The 13,217-nt window shown below is 58.8% G+C and overlaps 1 protein-coding gene across 3 annotated transcripts in view; it reads right to left on the reverse strand.

Annotated features, from left to right (window-relative positions):
• ACOT7 (acyl-CoA thioesterase 7) overlaps positions 1-13,217 on the reverse strand; it is a 95,664-nt gene that overhangs the window by 15,770 nt on the left and 66,677 nt on the right. For all 3 annotated transcript variants that reach the window (XM_042996147.1, XM_042996148.1, XM_007078337.3), the window contains 2 exons: positions 12,339-12,455; positions 823-1,007 (listed from right to left, as the gene is read on the reverse strand). In XM_042996147.1, coding sequence (XP_042852081.1) covers positions 823-1,007; positions 12,339-12,455 — 302 coding nt within the window. The remainder of the gene's footprint in view (positions 1-822; positions 1,008-12,338; positions 12,456-13,217) is intronic.

Here is a 13,217-nt window from a genome sequence, read left to right on the forward strand (position 1 = left end):
TCAGCTGGTGACGGGGCGCAGAGGGCGTGCTAGCAGGTGCCCGGACACGCTCCAGGCAGGGCACTCACTGTGACTGGCCTTGCTAAGGAATTCGTGAGGCTTACTGCAAGACCGTCACTATCCTCCACGGAACTCTGGGAGCATCGTCCGCCCGTCCGTTCGTCTGATCGATACACAATTACCGAGTATCTCCCAGCCAAGCATCCTCACCACACACCCACACCTTCCCCATTCGCCACCTTGAACCTCTGCTGCTTCTGGCTCCCTGACTCTCAAGCAGCCCCGTGGTCAGCACTGGTCAAGGTGCTGGGATTCCAGCTCCGGACCCTTCGGTGCTGTGGTGGCAGCCCACGTGTGGGGTTGCGTGACAACAGCCCAGCCCAGACCCCTGCCATCTCTCTCTGCATGCCCGGGGCAGAGCCTGGCCAGGCGGCCGAGGCAGGGAAAAGGTCATGAGGCCCCGATGCCCAGCCCCGTGGCATAGGGGTCTGGCCCGGTCCCCGTCGAGCAGGACGCACAGGCTACGGCTCCTTGAGAACCTGTCCCTCGGGAGGGTCCTCGGCCCCATTTTAGCTTGTGTGCACAGCACTAGGAGCTCCGGGGCGCCGTCCTCACCCCCAAGAGAGGACTCCCGGCGCAAAGAGCTGGTGAGGAGGCCGCCCCTGCCCCGTCTGCATGGACAGGGGAAGCCCCTCACATTTGAGGGGCGGCGCAGCCAAGGACGCCTGGCCAGGGGGCAGCCAGGCCGGGGCCCTGCTCCCCAGAAGGGGCTCCCTTGACTCAGTCTCTCCTGGGCGCCCAGCAGGGCAGGCGGTCACTCACCACGAGCTGGGGCACGGGCAGCGACTTGCCCTCCTGGCTCAGGGACACGTAGGTGAAGAAGGCGCTGGCTGCCCGGTAGCGCTTCTGCGAGTTGTCCACCACGGGGTCGGCGTCCACCAACACCTCGATTTCCATGGACTTGTTGCTCGTGAAGGTCATGCGCCCGGAGATGGTGATGACGCACCCTGCAGAGCACACAGCGCGTCAGCGGAGGGCACAGGCGGGGCGGCCGGGCCGGGTGGGGAGGGCACAGGCATCGGGGTTACCGGGGGCGTTAGAAGACGCCTGGTTACGCGACATCACTCTAATGCTACGAGGACGTACAGATGACGAGACATCACAGCGCCTCATTAGTAGCGGCCCCTGAGCGGTCACCTTTCTCGGGAGCAGGTGTTCACTTTTGGCATCTAGGTGAGCAGTGAGCTGAGGGGTCACTGGCCCCCTGCCCAAGCGTGGGTCTGTGCCCCCGGGGAGGGGCAGCGTCTGCTGGAAGGATGCCGGGGACACGCCTGCCCGAGGGCAAGGCCCCAACCTGCTTTCAGGTGGCTGCACGGTGAGCTGGCTCCGTCCCTCTGGCAGGAGTGTCGAGGCCGAGTCAACCACACTGTCTACACTGTGCCCTTACTGGTGCCACGCGGCTGCCCCACCGTGTTGGGCCAAGCGCCACCGAAGAACCTCCTTCTACCTCCCCTGGTCCCTTCCGTGCTCCCCAGCCATTGTTCCTGATGCTGGTCTAGTGGCAGCCTCGAGTGCTTGGTAGGGCCAGCCGTCACGGTGACCGTGGTCCTACATCCCCCAGAGCCACTGTGCGCACTTTGGGCCCTGCCCTCCTACCCTTCTGTCCAGCAAAACTACATCTGCCCTGCCAGGCTCTCCGTCTCTCCGTGAGGCTTGCTCACGGGACCAGAGCTCTCCCCCGAGCAGCAGCCACTGCCTTCCCACAACACACCCATGGCTCTGTCCCTGGTCAGAGTCCCCAGGTGCTCACCACCTGCCTGTACTAGCGTGGTTTCGCCTGTTGATTATGATAAAGTCCAAAGCCATACGTTCCCATGACACCATGCCAGGTGTCCCTCTCTCTCGACTTCAGCCCAACCTCCCTGAGCTCCCCATGCCCCTTGGGTCACGAATATCCACCCTGGCAGCTGCTTCCTAACCTACAGTGGCTCTCCTGTTCGTGGGCCCTCACCTACCATCTAGCCTTGGCCCTGTATCTCCTGGAGCCCAGTCTTTTTCCTATAAACAGACTTGACTTGCCTCACAGGGTAACTACGGGGAAGCACGAGATGGGCCACATGCTGGCCTTGTGCCCAGTCGTTATTATCGCCAGTGGTGGTGCTCTGGACCATGAGGCGGCGCTAACCCTCGGGGACATCCAGGCGAACGGAATATGCATGGCTTCCCCTCCACCAACATGTAGCCACAAGGGCTCCCCGACCCCCACGCCCCAGCATGGCCTCATTCCGGGCTGGGTTCAAGGAAATCCCTGCCCAGGTCTGGCATGTAATGCTGAGTCCTGCTCCCTGGAAGTGCTGGCTGTGGGGACCTTTGAACAACCCCGGGGGAGCCCCGACATCCTAGCTCCAAGGAGACAGGCCCCACAAGACATGTTTAAAGACCCAGGAAGACGGACAAGTCAAGACAGCGTGGTGACTGTTAGAGGTGAGTGTGTGGGCAGACCAGAAGCAGGAGCAGTTATTCCATGTTATAAAGTACCAGAATGTTCCATGCCACATTCAGTTTCATACTTACAGGGAGTGCTTCATGCCGTGTACAGCCATTTCCGGGAGGGAAGGAAGGCCACATGGTCAGTGACAAGTGGCACTATGTGAGCTACAAGGGTAGAGTCGTGAACAGAGCACTCAGCATACACCTGTGCTGGGCTGAGACCAGGGAGCAGCACGTCAGGGTCAAGCGTCAGCGGGCAAGTCCTCCTGCCCTGGACGGAGCTGCCTATGTGACCAACAGGGACAGGCCACCCATAGGCTCGCCAGGCCCTGCCTGAGTTATGGGAGCCTCAGCACCCAGTGCACATGCAGGGCAGGTCGGGGGGGTATAGATGCCTCTCCTGGGGTCCCTTCTATCATATGTCCCCTCCACCCTCTGAGAATCTGTGCTTGCCATGTGTTCTCCAGAGAGAAACAGAACAGACTGATTTTGCTTAAGATTTCAGGGGTTCAGGAGACCCCTGAAGTGTCCTATCGTCCCCAAGTTGAAGGCCATGGGTTTTTTTTTTTAAGTTTATTTACTTCTTTTGAGAGAGAGAACATGTGCACACATGTGCATGTGAGCGGGGGGAGGGGCAGAGGGAGAGGAAGAGAGAGGATCCCAAGCAGACTCCGAGCTGTCAGCACAGAGCCTGACTTGGGCCTCGATCCCACGGACCGTGAGATCACGACCTGAGCCGAAATCAAGAGTCCTATGCTTAACTGACCGAGCCACCTGGGCACCCCAGAAGGCCTTTTTTTTTTTTTTAATTTATTTTTTATGAAAAAAAAAATTTTTTTTAAATGTTTATTTATTTTTGAGAGAGACAGAGACAGAGCTCAAGCCGGGGAGGGGCAGAGAGAGAAGAAGACACAGAATCAGAAGCAGGCTCCAGGCTCTGAGCTGTCAGCACAGAGCCCGACGCGGGGCTCGAACCTACGGACACTGAGATCATGACCTGAGCCAAAGCCCTACGCCCAACCGACTGAGCCACCCAGGCGCCCCAGAAGGACATGTACTGAACGACCCCATAGGTGCACATGTTTGGAGGAGGGTCACGCCCTGTGTCTGAGCGCACCTAGCACGAAGGAGGCACCCCAGACATGTCTGTGGGTCTACCACACCCAGCCAGGGGCTGTGTGACTTAAGGGGACCCGCTCACCTCCAGGGACCACCACTCCTATCTCATGTGGCCAGAGGTCACCCGGGGTGGGTGCTCACAGCCCAGAGAGTGGTGACAGCAGCCATCATGTGCAGGGTACTGGGAGACCCAGCACAAGGCTCAGCCTGGGCTGGCTCCCCCTTCCTGCCGATTCCTCGAGGCTCGTGCAAGGTGGTTTCTCACTGGATCCTAGAGGCCCCTTCACCACACGGAGGCCGGGCAAGGCTGGAGAGCCACCGTGCCGACGTGGTTTACTGGCGAGCATGGGGCTTGGACACGAAGCCAGAGGCATGCTGCCCGAGTGGAGGCCAGGATGCCCAGAGATCTCACGGAGATGGGGCGGTGAGGCTCTTTCCCACAAGGTCTGGCTCATTCCATCTCTCCCCCAGTACAGGGGCAGGACCACCCGAGACCGGGAAGGACCCCAGCCTGTGCTCCCGTCCACCTCAACTTGCCTGGGAAACTGCAGAGAGGGGGGCCTACCGGGCGCAGCAGTCACATGCTCAAAGGCTCTCCGTAGGGGGCAGCGGAGGCCGAGCGTCCAAAGCACTGACACATTGCCTGGGGACTTTTCCACTAGGTCACACGTCCAAATCCACCCAGAGAGTGGCTTGTTTATTTAAAAGACCAGGCATGGGGCACCTGCGTGGCTCAGTCGGTTAAGTGTCTGGCTCTGGGTCTCAGCTCAGGTCATGATCTTATGGTTTGTGAGTTTGAGACCCGCATCAGGCTCTACACTGGCAGTGCAGAGCCTGCTTGAGATTCTGTCTCTCCCTCTGTCCCTCTCCCTCTCATGTGTGCATGTATGTGTATGCACATGCACGCGTGGGTGCTCTCTCTCTCAAAAAAATAAAAAAGACCAGGCATGACCAGGTCAAGGGGGAAAACGGCACCTGCTGCTGGTGCTGGGTGCCACAAGCCCACCTAGGACAGGCTCCTGGTGTCAGGGCCTCTCTCCTGGCCTGGGGGACGGAGGCCAGGAGGGCGCACGGAGTAGTCCTCTGAGCTGCTGAAGTGAGAACGGCCAGACGTTCCCAAAAAGCGTCTCCATGAAAGGCAGGCTCTCTGAGGCCTGGTGCGAGCCCTGGGTGGCCGGCCATCCCCGCAGGCTGCAGTGGCTGGGGAGGTCCCCGGGGGCAGGCAGCAAGCCGGGAGCCACACTGTGCTGTGGCCTCATCTGCAAACAGGCACAGGAGTAACGTCTCTCGGGGAAGTTGAGGAAATGGTGGGCTGCAAATGTGGCCACGGGGAGGTCACCTCCCCACGTTAAGTATGTCATGGGGATGCAAGCCCGGGACAGAAATTTCCGGTAAGGTCTGAGTGTCCTTCCCTAACAGTCCTCCAGGAAAAGCCACCTCAAACCAAGCACAGAGTGAGCCCACACAACGCCGTTAGTGTCTCGGGTGGAGATTTGTACCAACGTGGCGATAAGAAGTCAAGGTTAAAACAAATAGCGTTTCTCTTTTTCTGTAGCAGGTGCATTTACACTGGCCAAGATGCCACTTCTAACACTGTCTAAATAAATACAACGGGCTACTGCATCAGCAAGAGAGATTTTACGTTTTCAGTCTGTGGGGAGCACAGGGTAACCGAGCCTTAAAACCCTGCCCTTTCTCTCCGGGTTCCAGGACGTCAGCAGCTCTGCCAGACCTGACACTGAGATGTGACCGCAGCACGAGTGGACCCTGCAGAGGAAGGCCTGGGCCACAGCTCAGCATCCCCAGCACGCAAGCTTGGGCCGAGAGGCCGGGACTCAGCGGCGCTCACCGGGTCCCGGGACGTCGGTACACAAAGTCCCCTCCGGACCCGAGTTCCAGCACCAACTCTCTGTAAGAGGCTGAGATTTGCCTGGAAGCTCGTCACCTCTGTCGCCTCATTGCTAATCTCCCAAACCTCAGAGGTACCTGGTAGCAGCAGCTGGGGGGCTTGGGACAGACTGAGGGACGCGTCCTCTCATGCTGCCCCGAAACCCCCAAGAGCTGACCCCCTTGTCGTTCCCCTGTGTTATCTGTGAGAGTCCTGTCTACAGAGCTTATAGGCAGAGCTCAGAAATGACCTGTGTCAAGTGGAATGAACCGACTTGGACCGCAGGTACAGCAGTGGGCCCGAAAGATGTCTTAATCCTCTGAGCCTGTGAACTATGTGACCGTCCGTGGCAAAGGGGCTTTACAGATGTGGTTAGGTTAAGGATCCTGAGATGTGGCGACCAGCCTGCACTATCCAGGGGGGCCCGATGTCCTCACAGGGATCGTCCTAAGCAGACGAGGGGGCAGGAGCGGAGGGTCAGAGAAATGCTACCCTGGTGACTGTGGAGATGGTGGAGGGGCCACAGGCCAAGGAAGGCAGGAGGCCTGTGGAAGGTGAACAGGCGAGAAACGGATTCTCTCCCAGAGCCTCCGGAAGGAACGGGCCTGCCCCCTGCCGACTCCGTGGTGTTATCCCAGAGACCCGGGTTGGACTTGGACCTCCAGAATTGGGACACAGCAGGTTTGCTGTCCCAGCCATCACATTTCTAGTAAGCAGTCACGGCAGCCACGGAGAATTAATACAGCTATCCACGCAGACGCTACGCTGGGCGACTTGAATGTAAAATCCAGTTTCTTGGGGCCACTACTGACACTGCATCGTTAGTGACTATAAAATCAGGGGGGTGACACTTATAAAGCTCAGAGCATATTATTTTGAAAGGGTCTTATCATACATTTCTAGCACTTAACGTGACCTTTCCATGTTTGAAGCAGGATTCTACGACAACACAAAGAGTCTAGAAACGTGGACGAAGTTCCAAGTAAAAACAAATGAATCCCAAAAACAATGGGGCCAGGGTCCCGGCAGCCACACAGCCCCAGACCCAGTGGGCTTCTGAAGGGAAGTCAGTTTGCTGTTGCATCCAGGGCCCGGGAAGTCAATACCTGCGGTTAGTTTGCTAAAAAGTATCCGGCCAAAACGAAGGGACGGGACTGTCACGACTGTCGACTGTCTTGTAGTTTGCACGTTTCGGCCGTCCGTGTGGCGGTGCAACCATCGGATAGATATCTAACCGAAGCTGGAGCTTCTGTGAAATTCCTCTTGTGAATTCCCAGAATAAAGCGGAGCCCCCTGCGTACCACCAAGAGGCGGGCCCTGCCCGGGGAACCCCAACCAGGCCCCTGAGGTCTGAGCGGGTGTCCCTGCAGGTGGCGTGCAGAGAGCACCCTGGGACCACAGGCGGCCTCGCGGGGAGGCTCTGCACCCAGATCTGTAGTGAGCCGCGGGGTCGTGGGGCCCTGCTCAAGGGGGCTCTGGGGCACCCGGCTTTGGGCTGACTGTCTATATGACTGTAGGGTTGATGGAAATTCCTCCCGGAACGTCAGACACCGGGGACGGAGTCCAGAAGGTCCAGAGACCAGCACTGCCCAGAACTTCCGGCGATAGTGGGATGTCCTTGCTCTCTGCCGTCTGATGCGGTGGCTGCCGGCCACACGTGGCTACTGAGCACTGGAAATGTGGCAGGTGCGACCATTTTCCATTTTGCTTACCTTTAATTAGGAGGCAAAGAGCCATGTGTGGCCAGCAATTGTTGCGGGGGACGCACAGGTGGGTGCTTCCCCCCCACCCCCCCCGCAAGGCAAAGCCCCCCAGGCAAAGCCCGACTGGCACTGGAGGCAGGAGGCTAAGGTGCCTGCCTCTGTCTCAGTTCAGTGGGAAAAGGGCCCTGGGCCAAGGCCAAGGCCAAGGCCAGTGCCAGGGGCCGGACTCCCCTGACAGCGAGGACGCTCAGCCACGTTTTCGAGAGGCTGGAGAAAGCCAGGAGGTCCACGCACAGCTGTGTGGGCCGGCTGCCACTCGGGCGGCCGAGGGAGCGTCAACGGTGAACGGCGCTGCACGTGACTGTCCAGGGGGGAAGCTCAGCACCGCCGAGGTGATGCCTGCGCCCGGACGGCCTGCCCTCCCGGCTCTGGAAGGGAGCAGCCCTGCTGCACGGGCGGTTTCCGGATGGGAAAACTGGGGATAAGTATAGTTCCTGGGCCGCGGGGCAGGCACAGCCTACGCCCCGCCAAGCGAGGTGTAAATCACCCTTGCGACCCCAGCTCCTCTGTTCCCGGAGCAGGGCTGAGCCGCCCGGAGTGGCGTGGCCCAGGGGGGCCGGCAGGTGCCCGGCCCCACCTCCCAGAGCCACTGCCGCCGCAGCGCAGCGGGGCCTGCGGGGATTCGGAAAAGAAAACAGAGGAAAAGAAAACAGAATAATACAAAGTTGCTCTTACCACAGCTGCGGGGCTGCCAAGCACTTCAAACGACAAGAACAGCTCAGCGCTCAAGCTCCAAAAAGAGCAGGGACAGTGTAGCTTTCTCAGAAAAGCACGGACATGGCGAAGTAACTTTGGCATTTCTTACATAACCGCTTTGCATCCCAAAGCATTTTCTAGACCATCCCTCACTTCCCACCCAAGAGTCTGGGGACGCGGCTTCTCCACAACACAGCTCCAGCTTCAGGCTTTCCTGCCCACGGCTTCCCAGACCATGGCATCAAAGGTAACAATGTTCCTCTTTTACTTCCCTTCACAGCTGCCTTGGCATTCTAACTTCTCAACTTAAACAAACAAACAAACAAACAAATCAGCAATGGAGCAAGCGACCCAATAAAAATAAGTCCCCGGGGACCGCTTTTAGACGCCTGACCTCCAGAACCGTAAGAGAGGGTGCGAACCTTCTAAGCCACTGGTTCTGTGGTGAGACATTACAGCAGCTGCAGGGAGCTCACAAACAGGCTGCGTGCCTGGCTGGCAACACGGCGACATTTCTGGGCTTTTCTCCACTGCGTCAGATCAACCTTCAGAGGGTGGGGGACGCCCCTCCCGGGGGGGGGGAGGGGCGGCCTCTTACAGCTGCGTCCTCCAGGGCTGTGCGTCGCAGAGATGGGAGGTGGCACGGCCCCGGGGGCTGGGCGCTGGCTGTGGACAGCGGCCACACCGTGACCACAGCCCTGGGGTGTCCACCGGCTCCGTCGCCTACATGCGCCTTTTCTGTGAAATATCAGTACTTAAAAAATGGTCCTTGGGGGCACCCGGGTGGCCGAGCCCCGTTAAGTGTCCGACTCTTAGTTTTGGCTCAGGTCCTGATCTCACGGTACACGAGATCGAGCCCCGCGTCAGGCTCTGCGCTGACATCGCAGAGACTGCTTGGGATTCCCTCTCCCTCTCTCTCTGCCCCTCCCTGCTTACTCTCTCTCTCTCTCTCTCTCAAAATAAAATAAACTTAAAAAAAAAATAGTCCTTATGCTGATCTCATTTCACACTCGACTCAGGAACGAGTTAGTTCAGTGCCCAAGAAAAAGGAGGGCAGTTCCATGTTCTACACTATAGTGTTGCCATTTTGTCATTTCCACACGTCTGGGTGTTGGGGCTGACCCCACCTCCTGCCACGCATGGGAACGTCACTGGTCCCTCCTCGGTGCCCCCATGCCGGAGAAGCGTGGGGCCTCAATTCTGTTCTGGGGGGGCTGCCCTCAGGTGTCAGGTCCCCGGGCTGGGTGCTGACTTTCCCGCCGTCTCTTGCAAGGGAAGGACTCACATTCATGTGAGGAAAGGGGTAGCGTGGGGCACAGATTTTACCCACCTCACCATTTTGTGAAAGGGGAAGTGAGCTAGCATCTACCCGGAACCAAGCTGTTAGGAGAGAAAGCATTGTAACGGGCTGAACAGTGGCACCCCAAAAGGTAAGTCCGTTCAGAACCTCACAATGTGACCTTGCTGGGAATAAGGGTCTTTGCAGATGCCCCAGAGTCAAGGATCTCAGGATGAAATCCTCCTGGATTCTCTGGGTGAGACTCACGTCCTGAGACAAGAGTCATCAGAAGAGAACAGGCAGACGAGAGAGGCCATGTGATGGTGGAGGCAGAGGGTACAGTGATGTGGCCACGAGCCACAAGCCACCAGAGGCTGGAAGGGTCCTCTCTTAGTCCCTCCGGAGGGGCCCTGCCCACACCAGGACTGGGGACTTGGGGCCTCCAGACTGTGAGAGAGTGAACGTCTGCTGTTTGAAGCCCCAGGTCTGTGGTCCCTTGTGGTGCAGCCCTGGGACACACACACCGCCGTGCAGAGCACTGAACTCCGCCCCAGCCCTGGCCGAGGTGCAGAGGGCTGGGTTCCATGCTGCCGGCCGGCCTGGCTCTCCCGGCCCCCTCCTGGTAGGGCGGAGGAGACGTTGGATCACGGACAGCAGGAGCTTGGAGGCGGAGCTAGAGCCCCACACGTTTGGACTTCACGGGAATCTCAGCAGGTTTGCATCAGAAAATCAACGCAGAACGAGCGGGAATGTCAGTCTCCGGTCCCCCTCAGCGAGCTCCTGGCACCCCTGGATTGCCTACAGCCAGCAGGGCCCCCCCAGCCTCACGCTGCATGTCCCCAGAAAGGAGCAAAGAACGTGGGAGGACGGGAGCCCGTGACAGTGGCCGCACCTGCAGCGACCTCGGCCCCATGGAACTGAAGACAACACGCGCCCATTCCGTCCCTGAAGTGGGTGTGGCCCTGAGCTGTCAGGACGGAGACCTTGCCTGGGAACGTCGCTGCGGGCTCTCCCACAGAGGAGCCCACAGCTTCACACGGGGATGTTCCTCCGGAAAACAACAGATAAGGTGTGACAGCGTCTAACAGCCCCTGGAGGACACTGGCACAGAAACAGACCAGACTCCATCACTGCCGGTTTGGCCCACAGTCCTTGACGCGCCAAATGAGACGTGACCCGAGAAAGCAGAGTGACCTGTCTGCTCTCCAGGGGTGGCACGGGCTCCAGGCCAGGGCTGGGACACCAGCCGGGGGCCCCGGACGGGGACTGTGGGGGCTCAGCACCCGAGGGTGCAGCCGGGCGAGCCCACGCGGCCCACCCCTCACTCTGCCCGCTGGAGGAAACCAGTCCAGAGGAGAATGTCCTGCCAGAAACTACAGTTTCTGAAAATGAAGACCGTTTTCTCTGTGTTTTGGAATAAGCATATCTTTTTAGAAACGGAGAGTGTTCGTCAAGGCAACGCACACACGCGCTGCCCCAGCCGTTGCTGCGTGAGTCCCGGAAAGCACTCTCTGCTCCAAGTAGAGCCCACGGTGTTCCCTGAAAATCGCTAATTCCTACGGACCAGACGCCAATCATTCTCCATCCCCAAAAGTTAACCCTGGTCATATAAGGGCCTGAGGGTGAAGACGTGGTCGGGGCGGGGGGGGGGCGGTCAGCCTTCATTCTCTGGAGGCTTCCCCAGCTGTGGACCACATCTGCCGAGCGGGCTGATGCTGAGCAAACTGGCTGATTCTCTAGAAAAGTCTCTCTTCCTGGTCGGTGGTTCTCAAAGGGCACTCAGGAGACACTGAACAGAGCAAGGTCACGGCCCGTAAAGGTGTCTTCCACCGTGGATTTTGAAGCGGCGTTCAACAATGGGGTTCTGGTTGCAGGGAGGAGTTCTCGAGACAGGGAGGCACGGCCGCACACCACACCCGCGGCCCACGGAGGACAAGCCAAGACAGGCAAGGCCGCTCGCCTGGGGTAAATTCTAACAGGGCGCTGGGGTCTCTGTGGCAAACACCTACCAGTTACGAAGGGATTCCGCAGAGGAGAGGGAGCGGCACCGCAGACCTTTTCCTTCCCCTCAGAGCACCCAAATCCAACTCGGCTACGCTTAACATGCTCCCGGCATGTAGGGCGGGCACGCGCCTCCCCCGCCCCTCCCATTCCAGGACGTTCACTCGCTTGCCGTGTTCTGCGAGACAGAGCGTGGCCGTGCTGGCCCGGGGCCCTCCAGGGTCAGTGAGGCCTGGGGTGGGGGGTGGGGGTGGGGGGCACGACAAGCACTGTTTCGCTCGCTCGGCGGCGTGCCTGTCATCACCCGCCACCCCCACCCAGGACCGGTCTGACCCGACGGCTCTCCCCGCGAGGCTGCAGTCACAGCAGGGCTGATCCAGCATCAATGCCAGGCTCTCGCAGCCCTGCAGCCAAGGGCTACATTTCTGGGGCACGGAGCCTCACCTCGGAAGACAACACACACTGAAATCACCGTGTCTCGGGAGGGGACGGCCGCTCCACACCAGCAGCAGCAACGCGGGACGAGCGAGATGAGCCGGCCCTGTCTCCTGTGGTGGCAAACGCACAGGGAGACAGCAGGCGCCGTCTGGGTGGCGGCCGAGTCGCTGGGCCTGGGGACAGGACAAACCCCAGCGCTGTCCCGGGTGGTACAGGTGGGCTGGCCCAGGACTGCGGTCCCTGGGCTTCTCGGCGCGGGTCCCACCACTACTTACATCAAGGGTTATTCCAACGCCAGAGGAAACGTGCACAGTGGCGTAAAGTCTGCTGGCAACAGGCACCAGGACTGTGCACATAAGATGTTCAGAGGGCTCTGTTCGCAGAGCATTTTCGGAAGATGGGTTCACAGTGCGCTTTAGTAGGATTAGGGCCCCCAACACGAGTTATAAAGAAGTCTATCAGATTGAAAAGTCAAACGAGCAAATCCTAGCCTCACGGATGCAACTACAGGAACAAAGCACAAAACTCTGGCTTCCTGTCTTTCATGGCAAATGGGCGGACACCAGGGCGCTGGCGGCGACAGGGGGTACGAACCAAAAGCGAACCGGCAGAGGGAGCCCGACAGCCAAAGGCCACCTGCCTTCCGTCAGCAGAGTCCCGTTACCTTTTCTGATCTTGTCGTGAAAGTTAATGGCGTCCACAGAAGCGGTGACTATGTTGGTCTTGCAGTGACGTGCGGCCACGATCCCAGCCACCTCGTCCATGAGCTTCATGGTGACACCTGCATGGAGAATGGCCACATGGCAGATGAGACGGGGGGAGGCTACTTCCCACCCCGGGAACAAGTCATAAGAGACAAAGCCCTCCCGCTACCCACGGGCAGGGCCCGCAGCCGGCGCTGGGTACGGGGGTGCACGATTGGGGCATGTTGAGCTTATGATGTAAACCCGGCTTCCTTGGGAGCTCTTGAAAATCACCACAGCTGATGGCCTAGGCCGCTGACAAAATGACGATCCTTTCTCTACCCTCTACAGAGATCACGTTCCTTCGGGAAGGTTTTGTTACCAAATCCACCAGGATGGCCGCGCCCAAAGTCAGATGCCAAGTGAGAACGTGGAGAAATCAGGACCCTCACGTATCGCTGATGGGGATGGAAAGAGTGTAGCTGCTTTGGAAACAGCCAGGAGTTTCTCAAAAGGCTGACAAGAGTCACCATACGACACAGCAATTCCACTCCCAGGTATGCACCCAAGAGAACTCAAGGCTCGCGGTCTCACAAAAGCTTGTACGCGGTTTCCGTGACAGCGTTACTCACAACAGCTCAGATGTGCATCGGCTGATGACCGGATGAAGACAATGTGGCACATCCATAGGATGGAATATTATCCAGCAAGAAAAATAACCCGAGCACGGACCCGCACTACATCACAGAGGAGCTTTGAAAACGTGATGCCGAGTGAAAGAAGCCGTCCCAAAAGACCAGATGTTGTAGGATTCCCCTTACAAGAAAGGTCCAGAATGGGCAAATCCAGAGAGGCAGAAA

The sequence above is a fragment of the Panthera tigris genome, chromosome C1, assembly GCF_018350195.1.
Source record: "Panthera tigris isolate Pti1 chromosome C1, P.tigris_Pti1_mat1.1, whole genome shotgun sequence".
NCBI classification, from domain to species: Eukaryota; Metazoa; Chordata; class Mammalia; order Carnivora; family Felidae; genus Panthera; species Panthera tigris.